This window comes from Salmo trutta, chromosome 27, assembly GCF_901001165.1.
Source record: "Salmo trutta chromosome 27, fSalTru1.1, whole genome shotgun sequence".
NCBI classification, from domain to species: Eukaryota; Metazoa; Chordata; class Actinopteri; order Salmoniformes; family Salmonidae; genus Salmo; species Salmo trutta.
This window is the reverse complement of record NC_042983.1, coordinates 39,848,439-39,870,817: the sequence shown is the minus strand read 5'-3', so window position 1 is coordinate 39,870,817 and position 22,379 is coordinate 39,848,439. Positions and strand designations below refer to the sequence as shown.

The 22,379-nt window shown below is 41.6% G+C and overlaps 1 protein-coding gene across 3 annotated transcripts in view; it reads left to right on the top strand.

Annotated features, from left to right (window-relative positions):
- The window catches only part of LOC115165021 (protein unc-13 homolog B), a 108,501-nt gene that overhangs the window by 76,918 nt on the left and 9,204 nt on the right, over nucleotides 1–22,379 (top strand). For all 3 annotated transcript variants that reach the window (XM_029718034.1, XM_029718035.1, XM_029718033.1), the window contains 4 exons: nucleotides 624–720; nucleotides 1,641–1,784; nucleotides 3,536–3,613; nucleotides 3,887–3,964. In XM_029718034.1, the coding sequence (XP_029573894.1) occupies nucleotides 624–720; nucleotides 1,641–1,784; nucleotides 3,536–3,613; nucleotides 3,887–3,964 (397 nt within the window). The remainder of the gene's footprint in view (nucleotides 1–623; nucleotides 721–1,640; nucleotides 1,785–3,535; nucleotides 3,614–3,886; nucleotides 3,965–22,379) is intronic.

Below are 22,379 nucleotides of genomic sequence, written 5' to 3'. Positions count from 1 at the left end.
GCAAAAAAATGTAAAAAAAGGGTTGGATCCTTAATGCCATTAAAGTCTCTGTTGGAATGTCTGTGTGAGAGGTTGGGGGTGGAGTTTACTGTTAGGATGTTTATATTGGGGTACAGGTATTCGAATAAAGAAAAAGCCAAATAGGCCAAATGTGCATTGTTGAATTTTCTGTTTGCTCAGGCAAAGGAGGAACAGGGTCAAAGGTGGAGGGATAATATACCCTTTACTATTATTTAATGGGATGCTCTCTGCGCTCCTTAGGGTGGAATTTGAGTTCTATGAAATTATAAAAAGTGTGGAGATGTTTCAGGAGATATGGTGTGTTGGGGGGCCATCTGTATAGCTGGGGAAGATGGGTTGGATATACGGTTGTTGTAGAAGTCTTTCCATCTCTTTTTCCCTCTCTTTTTTTCTTTCTCTTTCTTTCTTTCTTTCTCTCTCTCTCTCTCTCTCTCTTTATCTCTGACAGCTACTTGCTTCTGTCTCACATTCTCACAGAATATCTTAATTGTATTGTGCATAGATTTAACTTTCCCTTTCCGTTTGGCTCTGTTTCTCGCTCTATCTCTCCCTCTCTTTCTGTTTTACTCCGTCCCGCCCTTCTCCTTCTTCTCTCTCTCCAGGTGGTTTTTGCCATTTGTCCTTCAGTGGCTGGGTGAGAACGAGGATGTGTCCATGGAGTTCATGCATGGAGCTCTAGAGAGGGACAAGAGGGAAGCGGTGAGGGGCCTCCACACCCTCCAGCCAATACTTACAAATATCCTATGTGGTGGCTAATTTCTGCATTACCAAATGAGGAGAGTTACTAACTTCACACACCAGTCAGAGTTATACTTAAAACTACATCTTTAATAATTAAGATGCTTTTGCAAAAGCACTTTGACTTTCAATCATGCGCTATCTCTAATGAACCATTGAAAAGTGACTACACAAAAGTACAAAGATCTTTTATAGCCAAGATACACCCCTCTCAACGTACATGACGAACCACAGATACATAGAATGGATCACAAGGTTAAGTTTTGTATGAAAGATATCTTTAAAACATAGCAGACAGCAACTGCTGTGTCAACAGTGTTCATTGTATAGACCAGTGTCTGGTCCTCCTACCCCAAACTGGAACCGTCTCTCCCTGGTACAGTATAGAACAGAACCATTAGCTCATCCAATAGCATAAATCAATTGACAACTCTAGATACTCCCATCTCAAGTAAACCCCCTCTTGACTCCACTCCTGGACAAGCTCACTGAGGGGAGTGAGCCTCTAGGTCATACACTATCCCAAGATAAGTGCAACATCAGAGGGGACATACAATGGTCCAGACACTGCCATACACCTTCCCCCAACGCCAAAGGAGGGAGTGACTTGCGCACAGACATTGTGGAGACAAGTAATTGGTTCCCCATTAATCACGCCATCCCTTCACATGGTTTAACAGATACATTCACATATGAAGACAATCTCACATAAGCATATTATAAAAATAAAACATCTTAATTATCTATATTACCCAACTAATTCTGATTCATCCGCCACACCTATGAGTTTGCAATTGCAGAAATTGTAGAAAAGTGCGGATAATCGACTGACCTTTTAAACCATGACCAATGACCTCTCTATTTTTCTCCTCCTGCTGTAGTTCCAGCAGACGTCGGAGCATGCTCTGTTCTCCAGTTCAGTAGTGGATATCTTCACCCAGCTCAACCAGAGCTTTGAGATCATCAGGAAACTAGACTGTCCAGACCTCAAGGTCCAGGCCCACTACAACAGACGCTTCGCCAAGGTTTCCAACCAACTTTATTTATTTACTTTATTTCCCAACAGAGAAACTACATAATGAAGCATGTATTGACGTCGTTAACAGCAAGATAAACACTTTGATGCAGGGAAGAGGTAGATTTTTTTATTTATTTAACTAGGCAAGTCAGTTAAGAACAAATTCTTATTTACAATTGACGGTCTACCCCAGACGATGCTGGGCCAATTGTGCGCCACCCTATGGGACTCGCAATCATGGCCGGATGTGATAAAGCCTGATTCAAACCAGGGACTGTAGTGACGCCTCTTGCACTGAGATGCAGTGCATTAGACCGCTGCGCCACTCGGGAGCCCGGAAGTGACGAGATACTATTATCATAGACACTTCCCAGCACTTTCAGCAATCTGAAAACACATGACAGAAGCCTTATGCATGGTCACTGTTTCTATGAATGCTTAGTATTATTTACATTAATGCCATGAATTTGGGATTGAGCTGGTCCTAATAAGCCTGCAGGATGGAAAGCCAGTGGTGGCTGACAACAGTGTGTGATAGGAGGTCGATACAAACTCATTAAGTAAGAATGGGTAATGCAAGCCATCGCTCTGAGCTGCGGTCTCCCTCTTTCTCTCTCTCCCTCTCTCTCTCTCCATCTCCCTTTCTCTCCCCCTCTATGTATCCTTCTCTCTCTCTCTCCCTCTTTCTTTGTATCTCCTCTCTCTCTCTCTCTCTAGCCCAGAGGGCTGTAGTTAATGACTCTGAGAAATTAGACTTCTGAGGCGAGAGATGGAAAACAAACAAAGTTAATACAGGAAGGAGCTGCTGATGTTTTATGTATAAGGATGGAGGAGAGGGAGGGGGTTGGAGCTGGGGGGTTGGAGAGGGGGGGTTGGAGTGCGAGGGCTACATCTTCAGGGCTGACTCAGCAAAGGGAAACTATTTCACAGAGAGAAGGGACATTCTTTGTTGGGTTTTTCTTGGCCAGTTTTAGTTATTTCAGGAAAACTACACTGAGTGTACAAAACATATTTCCATGAAATAGACTGACCAGGTGAATCCTGGTGAAAGCTATGATCCCTTATTGATGTCACTTGTTAAATCCACTTCAATCAGTGTAGATGAAGGGAAGGAGACAGGTTAAAGAAGGATTTTTAAGCTTTGAGAGAATTGAGACATGGATTGTGTATGTGTACCGTTCAGAGGGTGAATGGGCATGATAAAATATTTAAGTGTCTTTGAACAGGGTATGATAGTAAGTGCCAGGCACACTGGTTTGTGTCAAGAACTGCAACGCCGCTGGGTTTTTCACGCTCAACAGTTTCCCATGTGTATCTAGAATGGTCCACCACCCAAAGGACATCCAGCCAACTTGACACTGTAGGAAACATGGGCCAGCATCCCTGTGGAACGATTTCGACACCTTGTAGAGTCCATGCCCCGATGAATTGAGCCTGTTCTGGAGGGGAAAAGGGTGCAACTCAATATTAGGAAGGTGTTCTTAATGTTTTGTACAGTCAGTGAATATGGTGGGGTTTTGATATGCATCTAGCCATTCCAGTTACACAAAAACCCTGTAACATGTAGATTCATTGTATTCACAACTTGTTCTCTTGGTCTGTCAGAGAAATCTTCCTGAGTTGAGATAAGGGTTTAGTACAGAAAATACTCAACAAATGGGAATAGAATGGGTTTGATGTAGCCAGTGTTGGCCAGTGATGGTCAGGTACTGTAGAACACAATGAACTGAGGTTGTTGACATCTCTCTCTGTCTCCAGACCATCACCAAGGTGCTGATGCAGTACTGTGCTATCCTGTCCAAGGAGTTCCCCTCCTACTGCCAGAAGGAGAAGATAGTGAGTAGTGTTCAAAGGGACCTGATGCTGTATAAAGCCCACTCACTAAGCTTATTTCTGAAGGTCTCTCTATGTTCTTTACAGTTCATGTACTGTATTTTATAAAACATCTCTCTAACTTACTGTTCTGTTTTCCTCTTTTCTTCCTCTCTTTTTTTCTCTTCTCCCGCTCTCTCTCCTTGTCTCTCTTTCTCCCTGTTTCCCTCTGAATCTCTATCCTCTCACACACTTTATTTTTGATCTCTCCCTATTTTCTCTCTCTCTCTCTCTCAGCCCTGTGTGTTGATGAATAACATACAACAGATGCGGGTCTTGTTGGAGAAGATGTTTGAGTGCATGGGGGCTAAACAGGTGAGAATCAATACTCTGAGAACATAGTGTGTAGCGTTAGCTTTAGCCTGTAGTTTGTATATAGAACATAGTGTTAGCCTGTAGTTTGTATATAGAACATAGTGTTAGCCTGTAGTTTGTATATAGAACATAGTGTGTAGCGTTAGCTTTAGCCTGTAGTTTGTATATAGAACATAGCGTTAGCCTGTAGTTTGTATATAGAACATAGTGTTAGCCTGTAGTTTGTATATAGAACATAGCGTTAGCCTATAGTTTGTATATAGAACATAGTGTTAGCCTGTAGTTTGTATATAGAACATAGTGTTAGCCTGTAGTTTGTATATAGAACACAGCGTTAGCCTGTAGTTTGTATATAGAACATAGTGTTAGCCTGTAGTTTGTATATAGAACACAGCGTTAGCCTGTAGTTTGTATATAGAACATAGTGTTAGCCTGTAGTTTGTATATAGAACATAGTGCTTTAGTACAAACTACATATTAAAGCTAACACTAAATATGATGTTCCATATACAAACTACATATTCAAGCTAAACACTAAATATTATTGCTGAATACAAACAGGCTTAAATTAACAAAACAATATTCTCAGTACAAACAGGCTTAAACTAACACTAAACATTATGCTCAATACAAACAGGCTAAGTTAACACTGAACAGTGTCCAAAGAAGGGTCAGATGTATACAGAATGGTGTCGTCTGCGTAGAGGTGGATCAAAGAATCACCCACAGCAAGAGCGACATCATTGATATATACAGAGAAAAGAGTCGGCCCGAGAATTGAACCCTGTGGCACCCCCATAGAGACTGCCAGAGGTCCGGACAACAGGCCCTCTGATTTGACACACTGAACTCTATCTGAGAAGTAGTTAGTGAACCAGGCAAGGCAGTCATTAGAGAAACCAAGGCTGTTGAGTCTGCCGATAAGAATACTGTGACTGACAGAGTCGAAAGCCTTGGTCAGGTCGATGAAGACGGCTGCACAGTACTGTCTTTTATCGATTATGATATCGATTATGATCTCATTTAGGACATTGAGCGTGGCTGAGGTGCACCCGTGACCAGCTCGGAAACCAGATTGCATAGCGGAGAAGGTACGGTGGGATTCGAAATGGTCGATGATCTGTTTGTTCACTTGGCTTTCGAAGACTTTAGAAAGTCAGGGCAGGATGGATATAGGTCTGTAACACTTTGGGTCTAGAGTGTCTCCCCCTTTGAAGAGGGGGATGACCGCAGCAGCTTTCCAATCTTTAGGAGTCTTGGACGATACGAAAGACAGGTTGAACAGACTAGTAATAGGGGTTGCAACAATGGCAGCAGATCATTTTAGGAAGAGAGGGTCCAGATTGTCTAGCCCAGCTGATTTGTAGGGATCCAGATTTTGCAGCTCTTTCAGAACATCAGCTTTCTGGATTTGGGTGAAGGAGAAGCGCGGGGGCTTGGGCAAGTTGCTGCGGAGGTTGTAGAGCTGTTGGCCGGGGGTTGGGGTAGCCAGGTGGAAAGCATGGCCAGCCGTAGAGAAATTCTTATTGAAATTCTCGATTATTGTGGATTTATCAGTGGTGACAGTGTTTCCTAGTCTCAGTGCAGTGGGCAGCTGGGAGGAGGTACTCTTATTCTCCATGGACTTCACCGTGTCCCAAAACTTTTTGGAAAAAGCTAGCCTTTGCTTTCCTAACTGACTGTGTGCGTATTGGAATGTTGCTGACACATTGTGGAATCCATGTCCCGAAGAATTCAGTCTGTTCTTGGGTCTGACCCGGTACTAAATGGGTGTACCTAATAAACTGTCCACTGAGTATATATGTATATAATGTGAGCAACCTGCAACCTAACCATACGTGTCATGGGGATGGTTTTAATCTCTTCATTTTGCCCTCTCTTTTATTCTCTCCATCCCGTCATCAATCTGCTGGTTCAGAAGTGAGGGGGGTTCTGGGTAAAGATGGCTATGTGTATACCGGTTCCTTTAAAATCCCTCTGCATCCATGTAACCACCCAAACTCCAGCCCTTCCCCCTATACACACACACACACACACACACACACACACACACACACTTCTGTCTCCCCTACAGTTAGTGCCGTTAGTGGCAGCAATCAAATGTCCTTATCAAACTACTCTCACAGAGCTCACAGAGTTCCAAAAAGCCACTTAAGAGATTTACAACAGCTCCTCAGCGTAATGTCTTCCCTCCTTCCTCTAAAGTGAGATGATAATAGACTACTGACTAGCAGGGAGCCTGCAGATAATTGAATGTGAGCGCGTGCCAAAATGTTGTATCTGCCTCTCCACAGGGGGAGGGCTGGTGGAATGGGTTAATCTTATCTCCACGCTGGGCGATGACTAACATCTGAAGATATTAGACTTTATTCAGATCAGAGAAAAGGAAAAGGAAGAGTGTCGATAGATAGTAACATTGGAGATAACAGTGAGGGATAGCTGGATGCTAATGGGATAATAGTAGATGTTGGCATTGTAGATAACAGTGAAGGATAGCTGGATGCTAATGAGATAATAGTAAATGTTAGCATTGGAGATAACAGTGAGGGATAGCTGGATGCTAATGAGATAATAGTAGATGTTGGCATTGGAGATAACAGTGAGGGATAGCTGGATGCTAGTGGGATAATAGTAGATGTTAACATTGGAGATAACAGTGAGGGATAGCTGGATGCTAGTGGGATAATAGTAGATGTTGGCATTGTAGATAACAGTGAGGGATAGCTGGATGCTAGTGGGATAATAGTAGATGTTGGCATTGTAGATAACAGTGAGGGATAGCTGGATGCTAATGAGATAATAGTAAATGTTAGCATTGGAGATAACAGTGAAGGATAGCTGGATGCTAGTGGGATAATAGTAAATGTTAGCATTGGAGATAACAGTGAGGGATAGCTGGATGCTAGTGGGATAATAGTAGATGTTGGCATTGTAGATAACAGTGAAGGATAGCTGGATGCTAATGAGATAATAGTAAATGTTAGCATTGGAGATAACAGTGAGGGATAGCTGGATGCTAATGAGATAATAGTAAATGTTAGCATTGGAGATAACAGTGAGGGATAGCTGGATGCTAGTGGGATAATAGTAGATGTTGGCATTGTAGATAACAGTGAAGGATAGCTGGATGCTAATGAGATAATAGTAAATGTTAGCATTGGAGATAACAGTGAAGGATAGCTGGATGCTAGTGGGATAATAGTAAATGTTAGCATTGGAGATAACAGTGAGGGATAGCTGGATGCTAGTGGGATAATAGTAGATGTTGGCATTGTAGATAACAGTGAAGGATAGCTGGATGCTAATGAGATAATAGTAAATGTTAGCATTGGAGATAACAGTGAGGGATAGCTGGATGCTAATGAGATAATAGTAAATGTTAGCATTGGAGATAACAGTGAGGGATAGCTGGATGCTAGTGGGATAATAGTAGATGTTGGCATTGTAGATAACAGTGAAGGATAGCTGGATGCTAATGAGATAATAGTAAATGTTAGCATTGGAGATAACAGTGAGGGATAGCTGGATGCTAATGAGATAATAGTAAATGTTAGCATTGGAGATAACAGTGAGGGATAGCTGGATGCTAGTGGGATAATAGTAGATGTTGGCATTGTAGATAACAGTGAAGGATAGCTGGATGCTAATGAGATAATAGTAAATGTTAGCATTGGAGATAACAGTGAGGGATAGCTGGATGCTAATGAGATAATAGTAAATGTTAGCATTGGAGATAACAGTGAGGGATAGCTGGATGCTAGTGGGATAATAGTAGATGTTGGTATTGGAGATAACAGTGAGGGATAGCTGGATGCAACTGGGATAATAGTAGATATTAGCAATCGAGATAACAGTGAGGAAATAGGGAAAGGGGGATACGTAGACAGTCGTACAATTGAATGCCTTCAGATAGCTGGATGCTAGTGGGATAATAGTATATATCATCGTAGATATACAGCCTGTTCCTGGAGAGCTACCGTCCTATAGGCTTTCACTCCAACCCTAATCTAGCTCACCTGATTCTAAAAATTAGCTGGTTGATAATCTGAATGAAGTAAATTACAACTGGGGTTTGGTGTGAAAACCTACAGGAAGGAAGCTCTCCAATAACTTACAGGAGGAGCAGTTAGGAATAAATGCATTGCTCAAGGGCACATCAACATTTTTTTCACCTAGTCGGCTCGGGGATTCAAACCAGCGAGCTTTTGGTTTCTGGCCCAACGCTCCCAACTACTAGGCGAACTACCACCCATGAGAGCCCTGTATTATCATTGCAGGGTCGGCAGGTTGCCTAGAGGTTCAGAGCGTTGGGCCAGTAACCAAAAGGTTGCTGGTTTGAATCCCCAACTGTATATATGACTCTGGTGAATACTAGTGGGATAATGGAATATATCAGCATCGTATCGGCCTCACCAATTTGATATTGGGAGATATTAACCTTAGATTAATGGCGAAGGTGAAAATGTAACGGCCGTATAGACAGACTGCACTTGTGGATCAAACAAATTCATATTTTGTCAATTACTGTTTGGTTAATACCAGATAGGTCTGTTTTACAAATGGTTAATCCCAACCTAACCTAATCGGTGTGTCTGTGTCTCTGCCCTAAACCATGACAATGTGTGAGTGAGAGAACGAGTGTGTGTGTGCGGTTGCTTTATGGGTCTTTGGGGTAGGCTGACTCTTTGAGTATCTAAGCACAGGATTCATTGGAAGTAATAATAAAAAAACTGCTTGATGTTAGTGAGTTTATTCACAGTAGTTCAGACGTGGTTGACAGACAACAGACAACACATTCTGGCACTGCTGTGTAGTGGGTGAGTGAGTGTACTCTCCATGGAGCATGACCTTTACTGATATAATGTTTATACACAGTACAGCAGTCTTCAGCATAGGACTTTTTTTTTTTACATGGTGTCTTCTTTATTCAGTTGTATACTGGAAGAAGTGTCCAACCATATTACCACTGTACAGGTGCAAGAGTTTCCGGTCTGTGTACGAGTGGCACACTGGACTACAGCTGGACTCTCTCTCGCTCTTACTACTTGGAAAAGTAAGCAAGCTCCAACAAGCTTCATAAAGACGCCCTCGAAGATGCCAAATATGGTGGTTCGACATTAATGGCAACAATGGTTGACATTAAAATACTCTGACGTCATGCACTGTGACATGCTGTACCGTACTACAGCATCCTGCAAGCTGTGCTGCGGTATGGTGCTACTTTTAAGTGAGGACGTACTGTATGTGGTGTGTTGTGTTGTGTGGTGTGTGTGTGGTGTGTGGTGTGTGGTGTGTGGTATGTTGTGGTGTTCATAGTATATCCGTATGCAGTCTTCGCTATATCCAATCTCTTGATTGATGTGCATTTAAACCAACCCCCTCACTGGAGATGTGTTGTGGATTTAAACCAGTGTTTAGAGATGGTGTTGTGGATATACACCACTGTTTAGAGATGGTGTTGTGGATTTACACCACTGTTTAGAGATGGTGTTGTGGATTTAAACCACTGTTTAGAGATGGTGTTGTGGATTTACACCACTGTTTAGAGATGGTGTTGTGGATTTACACCACTGTTTAGAGATGGTGTTGTGGATTTAGAGATGGTGTTGTGGATTTAAACCAGTGTTTAGAGATGGTGTTGTGGATTTAAACCAGTGTTTAGAGATGGTGTTGTGGATTTAAACCAGTGTTTAGAGATGGTGTTGGGGATTTAAACCAGTGTTTAGAGATGGTGTTGGGGATTTAAACCAGTGTTTAGAGATGGTGTTGTGGATTTACACCACTGTTTAGAGATGGTGTTGTGGATGTAAACCAGTGTTTAGAGATGGTGTTGTGGATTTACACCACTGTTTAGAGATGGTGTTGTGGATTTACACCACTGTTTAGAGATGGTGTTGTGGATTTACACCACTGTTTAGAGATGGTGTTGTGGATTTACACCACTGTTTAGAGATGATGTTGTGGATTTAAACCAGTGTTTAGAGATGGTGTTGTGGATTTACACCACTGTTTAGAGATGGTGTTGTGGATTTAAACCAATGTTTAGAGATGGTGTTGTGGATTTAAACCAGTGTTTAGAGATGGTGTTGTGGATTTAAACCAGTGTTTAGAGATGGTGTTGTGGATTTAGAGATGGTGTTGTGGATTTACACCAGTGTTTAGAGATGGTGTTGTGGATTTAAACCAATGTTTAGAGATGGTGTTGTGGATTTAAACCAGTGTTTAGAGATGGTGTTGTGGATTTACACCACTGTTTAGAGATGGTGTTGTGGATTTAGAGATGGTGTTGTGGATTTACACCACTGCTTGGAGATGGTGTTGTGGATTTACACCACTGTTTAGAGATGGTGTTGTGGATTTAAACCAGTGTTTAGAGATGGTGTTGGGGATTTAAACCAGTGTTTAGAGATGGTGTTGTGGATTTACACCACTGTTTAGAGATGGTGTTGTGGATTTACACCACTGTTTAGAGATGGTGTTGTGGATTTACACCACTGTTTAGAGATGGTGTTGTGGATTTAAACCAGTGTTTAGAGATGGTGTTGTGGATTTACACCACTGTTTAGAGATGGTGTTGGGGATTTAAACCAGTGTTTAGAGATGGTGTTGTGGATTTAAACCAGTGTTTAGAGATGGTGTTGTGGATTTACACCACTGTTTAGAGATGGTGTTGTGGATTTACACCACTGCTTGGAGATGGTGTTGTGGATTAACACCACTGTTTAGAGATGGTGTTGTGGATTTAAACCAGTGTTTAGAGATGGTGTTGGGGATTTAAACCAGTGTTTAGAGATGGTGTTGTGGATGTAAACCAGTGTTTAGAGATGGTGTTGTGGATTTACACCACTGTTTAGAGATGGTGTTGTGGATTTACACCACTGTTTAGAGATGGTGTTGTGGATTTAAACCACTGTTTAGAGATGGTGTTGTGGATTTACACCACTGTTTAGAGATGGTGTTGTGGATTTAAACCAGTGTTTAGAGATGGTGTTGTGGATTTACACCACTGTTTAGAGATGGTGTTGTGGATTTAAACCAGTGTTTAGAGATGGTGTTGTGGATTTAAACCAGTGTTTAGAGATGGTGTTGTGGATTTACACCACTGTTTAGAGATGGTGTTGTGGATTTAGAGATGGTGTTGTGGATTTAAACCAGTGTTTAGAGATGGTGTTGTGGATTTAAACCAGTGTTTAGAGATGGTGTTGTGGATTTAAACCAGTGTTTAGAGATGGTGTTGTGGATTTAAACCAGTGTTTAGAGATGGTGTTGTGGATTTAAACCAGTGTTTAGAGATGGTGTTGTGGATTTACACCACTGTTTAGAGATGGTGTTGTGGATTTAAACCAGTGTTTAGAGAAGGTGTTGTGGATTTAAACCAACCCCCTCCCTGTTTAGAGAACGTGTTGTGGATTTAGAGATGGTGTTGTGGATTTGTATTTAGAGTGACAGTAATATATTAATAGAGTTGTCCCTCCCTCTTCATCCTCTAGGTCAATACAGCCCTCCCTCTTCATCCTCTAGGTCAATACAGCCCTCCCTCTTCATCCTCTAGGTCAATACAGCCCTCCCTCTTCATCCTCTAGGTCAATACAGCCCTCCCTCTTCATCCTCTAGGTCAATACAGCCCTCCCTCTTCATCCTCTAGGTCAATACAGCCTCCCTCTTCATCCTCTAGGTCAATACAGCCCTCCCTCCCTCTTCATACAGACAATACTGAGAACTAGAGCAACAGTAGACGCACGGTAAAGACTCAGGCCTATACGGCACACATCAGTGTATACAGCACATGACAAATGAGAGGGAAACGTATTTCCAGTTCCATATGCACAGCCCTTACCCTAGGGAGCGAGGAAGTGAATGAGTGTGCTCGACTAAATACGGAAATGCGTCCCAAATGGCACCCTATTCCCTAAATAGTGCACTACTTTTGACCAGGGCCCTATGAGCCTATGCACTACCTAGGGAATAGGGTCCCATTTAGGAGGTTTCCAGGAAGATTATCATTAGCGCGAGTGCCATAGGCTACTGCTGTTCAATAACTGCTGAGTGATTGCCCAGTGACTCAGCAATTTCCCATTCAGGAAACGGTTCAGTTCTGGCTCGCTGAATTGTTCTCATTTGAGCCGTGACAGAGAGAGAGAGACATGTAATCCCTAAATCAGCCTGAGTCACAGGGATCTGTTAATAAGATTGAGAATCCCTCCGATTGGTGGGTTTATTAAAACCTACTTAGGGCTGTTACGGTGACCGTATTACCGCCACAGCCCTAACCTCACCTATGTTACATATTGATCCTTACCTGGTATATGAGTCTGTTAGATATTGATCCTTGTCTGGCATATGAGTCTGTTACATATTGATCCTTACCTGGTATATGAGTCTGTTACATATTGATCCTTACCTGGTATATGAGTCTGTTACATATTGATCCTTACCTGGTATATGAGTCTGTTACATATTGATCCTTGTCTGGCATATGAGTCTGTTACATATTGATACTTGTCTGGTTTATGAGTCTGTTACATATTGATCCTTACTCGGTATATGAGTCTGTTACATATTGATCCTTGTCTGGTTTATGAGTCTGTTACATATTGATCCTTACCTGGTATCTGAGTCTGTTACATATTGATCCTTGTCTGGTATATGAGTCTGTTACATATTGATCCTTGTCTGGTATATGAGTCTGTTACATATTGATCCTTGTCTGGTATATGAGTCTGTTACACATTGATCCTTACCTGGTATATTAGTCTGTTACATATTGATCCTTACCTGGTATATGAGTCTGTTACACATTGATCCTTACCTGGTATATGAGTGTTACATATTGATCCTTACCTGGTATCTGAGTCTGTTACATATTGATCCTTGTCTGGTATATGAGTCTGTTACATATTGATCCTTGTCTGGTATATGAGTCTGTTACACATTGATCCTTACCTGGTATATTAGTCTGTTACATATTGATCCTTACCTGGTATATGAGTCTGTTACACATTGATCCTTACCTGGTATATGAGTGTTACATATTGATCCTTACCTGGTATCTGAGTCTGTTACATATTGATCCTTACCTGGTATCTGAGTCTGTTACATATTGATCCTTACCTGGTATCTGAGTCTGTTAGATATTGATCCTTACCTGGTATATGAGTCTGTTACATATTGATCCTTACCTGGTATATGAGTCTGTTACATATTGATCCTTACCTGGTATATGAGTCTGTTACATATTGATCCTTACCTGGTATATGAGTCTGTTACATATTGATCATCATAGTTTAATGTCATTTGTCTTATTTATGTCCTTTCCTTTGTTTCCTTTCCATTCTACACACCCCCCCCCCCCCAATACAATACAGCATTCTACACCCCCCCAATACAATACAGCATTCTACACCCCCCCAATACAATACAGCATTCTACACCCCCCCAATACAATACAGCATTCTACACCCCCCCAATACAATACAGCATTCTACACCCCCCAATACAATACAGCATTCTACACCCCCCCAATACAATACAGCATTCTACACCCCCCAATACAATACAGCATTCTACACCCCCCCAATACAATACAGCATTCTACACCCCCCCCAATACAATACAGCATTCTACACCCCCCCCAATACAATACAGCATTCTACACCCCCCAATACAATACAGCATTCTACACCCCCCCAATACAATACAGCATTCTACACCCCCCAATACAATACAGCATTCTACACCCCCCCAATACAATACAGCATTCTACACCCCCCCAATACAATACAGCATTCTACACCCCCCCCCCCCAATACAATACAGCATTCTACACCCCCCCCACCCCCAATACAATACAGCATTCTACACCCCCCCAATACAATACAGCATTCTACACCCCCCCAATACAATACAGCATTCTACACCCCCCCAATACAATGCAGCATTCTACACCCCCCCCAATACAATACAGCATTCTACACCCCCCCAATACAATACAGCATTCTACACCCCCCCAATACAATACAGCATTCTACACCCCCCAATCAATACAGCATTCTACACCCCCCAATACAATACAGCATTCTACACCCCCCCAATACAATACAGCATTCTACACCCCCCCAATACAATACAGCATTCTACACCCCCCCAATACAATACAGCATTCTACACCCCCAATACAATACAGCATTCTACACCCCCCCAATACAATACAGCATTCTACACCCCCCCAATACAATACAGCATTCTACACCCCCCCAATACAATACAACATTCTACACCCCCCAATACAATACAGTAATTGACCCCCCCCAGTACAATACAGCATTCTACACCCCCCCAATACAATACAGTAACCTACCCCCCAGTACAATACAGCATTCTACACCCCCCCAATACAATACAGTAACCTACCCCCCAGTACAATACAGTATTCTACACGCCCCCAATACAGTATTCTACCCCGCCCAATGCAAGACAGCATTCCACACCCCCCATACAATACAGTATTCTACCGCCCAATAAAATAATATATTTCCCCCCAATACAATACAGTATTCTACACCCCCCAATACAATACAGTATTCTACCGCCCAATAAAATTATATATTTCCCCCCCAATGCAATATAGTATTCTACACCCCCCCCATACCATACAATCATCTATTTCCCGCCCAATACTATACAGTATTCTACCTTACAATACAATATTGTACACCCCCCCAATACAATACAGTATTCTACCCCCATGCAATAATCTATTCCCATCCCAATACAATACATTAGTCTCTACCCCCCATTACAATACAGTTTTCTACACACCCCCAATACAATACAGTATTCCACATCCCTCCCCACAAAACAATACATTATTCTCCACCCCCTCAATACAATAATCTATTCCCCCCAATGCAATACAGTATTCTACACCAATCCACCCAAAACAATACATTATTATCCACCCCAATACAATACAGTTTTCTACATTTTTTATTTATTTTTTATTTCACCTTTATTTAACCAGGTAGGCAAGTTGAGAACAAGTTCTCATTTACAATTGCGACCTGGCCAAGATAAAGCAAAGCAGTTCGACAACATACAACAACACAGAGTTACACATGGAGTAAACAACATACAGTCAATAATACAGTAGAAAAAAAATAAGACTATATACAATGTGAGCAAATGATGTGAGATAAGGGAGGTAATATTCTACACCCCTCCCCCAATACAATACCATATTCTACACCCCCCAATAAAATACGGTATTCTACACTCCCCAATACAATAGTGTTCTACACCCCCCCCCAATACAATACAGTGTTCTACACCCCCCCCCCCCCCAATACAATACAGTATTCTACACCCATCCCTCCAAAACAATACAGTAATCTTCCCCCCCAATACAATACAGTAATATATCCCCCCCATACAATACAGTATTCTACACTCCCCAATACAATACAGTATTCTACACCCCCCTAATACAATATAGTATTCTACCCCCCAATACAATACAGTATTCTACAACCCTCCAATACAATACAGTATTCTACACCCCCCAATACAATATTCTACATCCCTCCCTCATAAAATACAGTATTCCATTCCCGCCCAATACAATACAGTTTTCTACATCCCCCCAATACAATATTCTACACCCCTCCCCCAATACAATATTCTACACCCCCCAATACAATACGGTATTCTACACTCCCCAATACAATAGAGTGTTCTACACCCCCCCCCCAATACAATACAGTGTTCTACAACCCCCCCCCACATACAATACAGTATTCTACACCCATCCCTCCAAAACAATACAGTAATCTTCCCCCCCAATACAATACAGTAATATATCCCCCCCATACAATACGGTATTCTACACTCCCCAATACAATACAGTATTCTACACCCCCTAATACAATATAGTATTCTACCCCCCAATACAATACAGTATTCTACAACCCTCCAATACAATACAGTATTCTACACCCCCCAATACAATATTCTACATCCCTCCCTCATAAAATACAGTTTTCCATTCCCGTCCAATACAGTATTCTACCCCCCCCCCATACAATACAGTATTTTACTCCCCCAATACGATACAGTATTCTACCCCCCCCCCCCCCCCCAATACAATGGACTATTCCATACCCCCAGTACAATAATCTGCATCCCCACTAATAGAATACTGTATTCCAGTCCCCCTAGTACAATACAGTATTCTACACCCCCCAATACAATATTCTACATCCCCCCCTCATAAAATACAGTATTCCATTCCCGCCCAATACATTAGTTTTTCATTCCCCCCCAATACAATACAGTATTTTACCCCCCAATACAATATGGTATTCTACCCCCCCCAATACAATACAGCATTCTACCCCCCAATACAGTATTCTACCCCCTCAATACAATACAGTATTCTACCCCCCAATACAATACAGTATTTTACCCCCCAATACAATATGGTATTCTACCCCCCCAATACAATACAGTGTTCTACCCCCCCAATACAATACAGTGTTCTACCCCCCCCCCCCCAATACAATACAGTATTCAACCCCCCCAATACAATACCATTAGAAGCGAGAACACACTGTGCTTTATTTAACACATTGTAATGTAAATCACATAAAATATGATTGTGATTATGTGGTTTCTGCTAACCTCAGTCCACTCAACTGTCTTATCCCCCTTGACTTTTCTGTTTTCTATTTCATTTTCTGTCCCTCTGGATAGATTGACCCCACAGTGGGCATGAAGAAGGTAAGCTGTGGTAGAGACCAGTGGTGTAAAGTACTTTAGTACTTTCAAGTATTTTTACTTAAGTAGTTTTTTGGGGTATCTGTACTTTATTTTACTATTTATATTTTTGCCAACTTTTACTTCACTACATTCCTAAAGAAAATAATGTACTTTTTACTCCATACATTTTCCCTGATACCCAAAAGAACTTGCTACATTTTGACAGGAAAATGGTCCAACTCACACACTTATCAAGAGAACATCCCTGGTCATCCCTACTGCCTCTGATCTGGTGGACTCACTAAAGACGTGCTTCGTTTGTAAATGATGTCTGAGTGTTGGAGTGTGCCCCTGGCTATCTGTAAATGATGTCTGAGTGTTGGAGTGTACCCCTGGCTATCCGTGACTTAAAAAAGAAAGAAAATGGTGCCGTCTGGTTTGCTTAACATAAAGAATTTAAAATGATTTATAACTTCACTTTTACTTTTGATGCTTAAGTATATTTTAGCAATTGCATTTTACTTTTGTAATAAATGAACACAATTTTAAAACCAAATACTTTTAGACTTTTACTCAAGTAGTATTTTAGTGGGTGACTCTTACTTTTACTTGAGTCATTTTCTATTAAATTAAGGTATCTTTACTTTTACTCAAGTATGAGAATTGGGTCTTTTTTCCACCACTGGTAGAGACCAGGGCAGACAGGTTCAGACGGTCCAGTCTCTGTCTAACAGCTTTAGTAGTGCAGAAACACACATGAGTGTGTGTATTAGAGTTTTGTGTTGCAGTTGAAAAGTGCTCTCCTTCAGTGTTTTCCCGTGGAGGGGTGTGTGTGTGTGTGTGTGTGTGTGTGTGTGTGTGTGTGTGTGTGTGTGTGTGTGTGTGTGTGTGTGTGTGTGTGTGTGTGTGTGTGTGTTTAAACCTCTACCCAGACTTGTGGATTTTAGCAATTCACGTTGAAATAATCTCTTTTTGCAGTGATATCTTTAACAATAAAGTACTCTACCTATAGTTTTCTTAGCACCTTGGGTGTGAACCACAAGCCGATTCTATTAAACCTTTTGGATTAGAATGTTTTGTGTGCCTTTCCTATTACAGTGATTCTAACTGCTGCTATGACTACCACAGAGGGAAAACCTTGAATGTCTAGAGTAGACATGGCTAGTTAAGAACGCTTCTCTTACAGTACTCTATTATAATAACAGGTCGCCCACTGGTATGTGCTGTGTACTACTCTACATTCTGTTAGGAGCAGGGTCTTTCCACCCTCTATTAAGACAGATCAGAAATGACAAGATGTAAAGAGGGGAGAATGTCTGAACGGTCGACTCTGGGATTGAACCCTGGTCTCCAGCGATGAGTCACATAATGTCTTGAGAGCAGCCCTTTCCCTTTCCCCGGGGGGGGCAGGGTCCATTCTAAACCGGGTCAATTGGAGGGCTGGACCAGTGAATGGATGAGGTTTGAGGTCAATTCAAATTTATGGCAGTCGATTCAGGAAGTACACTGAAAATACAATTCAATAATAGAAAAAAAAGGCATTTATTTTCAATGACTTCTTGATAAACTGAAAACGGAGAAGCTATTTATTTAAAAAGTGACTGCCTTCAATTGGAATTGAGCCCAACCCTTGAGCCCAACTCTAGAATGAATGAGAAGTCAGGAGTTGTTGTTATCAGTAGGCTGGTGGATGTTTTCCAGCCTGCGGAGCTCAATCAGTGTGCTTTACCATGTTACACTAGAGTAAAGTGGAGAGCTGTTGTCCCTTGATGAACGACTACACTCAGGACCAAGACTAATACAGAACATACGGGGCATCCTTCTGTAAGAAGGAAATAAACAGTTGAATTGTGTAGAGGGGTATCATTTAGAGCTGTGTTGAGTCATCTAAGTGGGAAGGATATTTTTGTTGAATTGTATGGTGTCACTGATAGAATAGGTCACTACTAATGAAAGTCATTTACAATGGCAGGTAAGTGGAACGTTTACATATTGAGTCACTGCACAGGTATAAGATGTGAGTCGAGCCCTAACTACACAGGGAATACATGACTAACCTGCCATTATGTCTGTCTCTCTCTCTCTCGGTCTCTCTCTCTGTCTCTCTGTATCTCTGTCTGTCTCTCTCTTTCTCTCATACTCTCTCCCTCTTTATCTCTCCCCCTCTCTCTCTCTCTCTCTGTCTCTCTGTATCTCTGTCTGTCTCTCTCTGTCTCTCTCTCTCTCTCTCGGTCTCTCTCTCTGTCTCTCTGTATCTCTCTCTCTCTCTCTCTCTCTCTGTCTCTCTGTATCTCTGTCTGTCTCTCTCTGTCTCTCTGTATCTCTGTCTCTCTCTCTCTGTATCTCTGTCTGTCTGTCAATTCAATTCGCTTTATTGGCATGACGTAACAATGTACATATTGCCAAAGCTTATTTTGTATATTTACAATATAAAAATGAGAATCAAAATGGTCAACGGGACAACAGTAACAACAATAACCAAGGGTCAAAATAACCATACATTCAACAATAACAATAGCCATACAGTAGAGTACATGTGCAGGTTTATTGGTCTGTCAGACACTGTCCCTCAACTTATGGCAGGCAGCAATGTAGTGCGCTGCCAACCCACAGCTCGCTGCGTCCTCCCCCAACAGGACGGGTAGCCTATCCTCAACAGAGAGGTCTTTGAAACCTTGAATAAGGGTTTCAAATTTTGGGAAATGACACTCTCTAATTGTTTTATATTTTTGACATGTTGTCAGGAAATGCAGCTCCGTCTCAGGTTCTGCTGTTGTGCAGTGGTTGCACAGCCTTTCCTCTACAGGGAGCCAGGTTTTCCTGTGTCTACCCTTCTCAATGGCAAGGCTGTGCTCACTGAGCCTGTACTTTGTCAAGGTTTTTCTAAGGTTTTGATCAGTAACCATGGTCAAATATTTAGCCATAGTGTATTGTCGATTTAGGGCCAGATAGCACTGCATTTTGCTTTGTGTTTGTGCTTGTGTTTCCCAATAAGCAATGTAGTTTTGTTTTGACTGTGTTGTAATTTGGTTTATTCTGATTGATTGGATGTTCTGGTCCTGAGGCTTCAGTGTGTTAGTAGAACAGGTTTGTGAACTCAGCCCCAGGACCAGCTGGATGAGGGGACTCTTTTCTTTGCTCAGCTCTTGGCATTACAGGGCTTGGTAATGATATGAGAGGGGGTCACTGTATTTTAGATGTTTCCAAAACTTAATTGCTCTTTTTTTAGTTTTTATTATTAGTGGATATTGGCCTAATTCTGCCCTGCATGCATTGTTTGTAGTTTTCCTCTGGACATGTAGGAGAATCTTACAGAACTCTGCATGTATGGTTTCAATGGGATGTTTGTCCCATTTGATGAAATCTTGTTTTGCAAGTGGACCCCACACCTCGCTGCCATAAAGTGCAATTGGTTCAATGACATATTCAATTAGTTTTAGCCAAATTTTAATAGGTATTTCAATTTGAATTTGCTTTTTAATGGCGTAGAATGCCCTGCGTGCTTTCTCTCTCAGTTCATTCACTGCCTCATTAAGGTGTCCTGTTGAGCTTATTTTTAAACCTAAGTTATTGTAGTGTGTACAGTACTCTATATATTTTGTACCAATTGAGAACTTTGGTCTAATTCCCTGAGATCTGGATCTTCTCTGGAAAATCATTATTTTAGTCTTTTTGGGGTTTACTGCCAGGGCCCAGGTCTGGCAGTACTGCTCTAGCAGGTCCAGGCTCTGCTGTAGGCCATGTGCTGTGGGTGACAGCAGGCATAGGTCATCTGCGAAGAGTAGGCATTTAACTTCTGAATTGTGGAGACTAACACCAGGGGCTGAGGATTTTTCTAGAATAGTGGCCAATTCGTTAATGTAAATATTGAAGAGTGCAGGGCTCAGATTGCAACCCTGACGAAGGCCCCGCCCCTGGTTAAAGAATTCTGTTATTTTCTTACCAATTTTAATGCTGCACGTATTGCCAGTATACATTGATTTAATTATGTCATATCTTTTACCCCCTACACCACTTTCAATAACTTTGTAGAACAGTCCTGTATGCCAAATAGAATCAAATGCTTTTTGGAAGTTGATAAAGCAAGCGTATATTTTGGTATTATTTTGGTTGACATGTTTATCTATCAGGGTGTGTAAGGTGTAAATATGATCAGTTGTGCGATGTTTTGGTATAAATCCAATTTGGCTTTTACTCAAGACATTGTGCTTATTAAGGAAGTTTAGAACTCTTACATTGATGATACTACAGAAAACCTTCCCCAGGTTACTGTTCACACAAATGCCTCTGTAATTGTTAGGATCAAATTTGTCTCCATTCTTAAAGATTGGGGTTATGAGTCCTTGATTCCAAATGTCAGGGAAATAACCTACACTCAGGATCAAATTAAACAGTTTTAATATAGCCAATTTAAATTTTGCACTAGTGATTTTGAGCATCTCATTTAGGATGCCATCAGGTCCGCATGCTTTTTTAAATTTGAGAGCCTGAAGTTTCATATAGAGCTCCTGGTCAGTAATTGGGGAGTCCAATGGATTTTGATTGTCCTTTATAGCTTTTTCTAATCCATTCAACTTCTCATGAATTTGGCGTTGTTCTGCGTTTGTGTCAATTTGAACGGTGTTGTAGAGTGTTTTGAAATGGGTTGTCCATATGCCACCATTTTGTATCGCTAATTCCTCTTGTTTAGATTTTTTTAGTTTTTCCAATTTTGCCAAAAGTTGTTTGTGTTTATGGACTCCTCAATTAGTGTCAGCTGCTTGCTGTTGTACTGTGCTTTTTTGGTTCTGAGTGTACGTCTATAGAGTTTTAAAGTCTCACAGTAATGAAGGCGTAATTCACCATTATTTGGGTCTCTGTGATTTTGGTTGGATAGTGTTCTAAGTTTTTTCCTTATAATTTTACAATCTGCATCAAACCAGTTGTCATCTGTGATTTTTTTTGTTTTGTTTTTTTATCAATTTCAATTGTGCTTCTTTTGCCGTTTGCCTGAATATATAGTTGATGTTTCGTACTGCTAGATTGATGCCTTCTTTACTGTGAGTGAATGTGGTATCCAGAAAGTTATCTAAGAGTGTTTGGATATTTTGGTTCCAGGTTGCTTTCTGGTAATCTTCTGTGCTGTTTTGGGCCCATCTGTATGAATTTCTGATGTTGTACAGCTTACTGGGCTGTGAATGTGTGGTTGTTTCCATGTCTGTTCTTTTGAGGAACAACGTAATTTGGCTGTGATCAGACAGAGGTGTTAGTGGCTTGACAGTGAATGAGCTGAGAGAGAAAGGGTCCATGTCTGTGATCATATAGTCTACTGGGGCCTGGGGCTCCTTAGTAGTATGGTAGGGGTCTCTGGGTGCTCCTCTGTCCAGTGCGGCATGGGGTGTTTGTCTACCAAGTGCCACGTCCTTTAGAGACTTGGCAAACATCCCTACTGTCTGCTTCCTCAGGTGGGAGTGGTGGTGCAGATGCTCTGGGGTGATTGTTGGGGTGGTGAGCAACGTGTACGTTCGGGAGTAGGCCACACCCTCTGGTGATGTCAGCGTTGATTTTCTGAATGGTACGGGGATGAAAGTCTTTGCGGGGCAGCAGAGTGGAGATGGGGATGTGGGAGTTGGGGAACCACTCAGAGGCCCTCTCTGCTACTCTGTTGACCAGGCTGCCTACT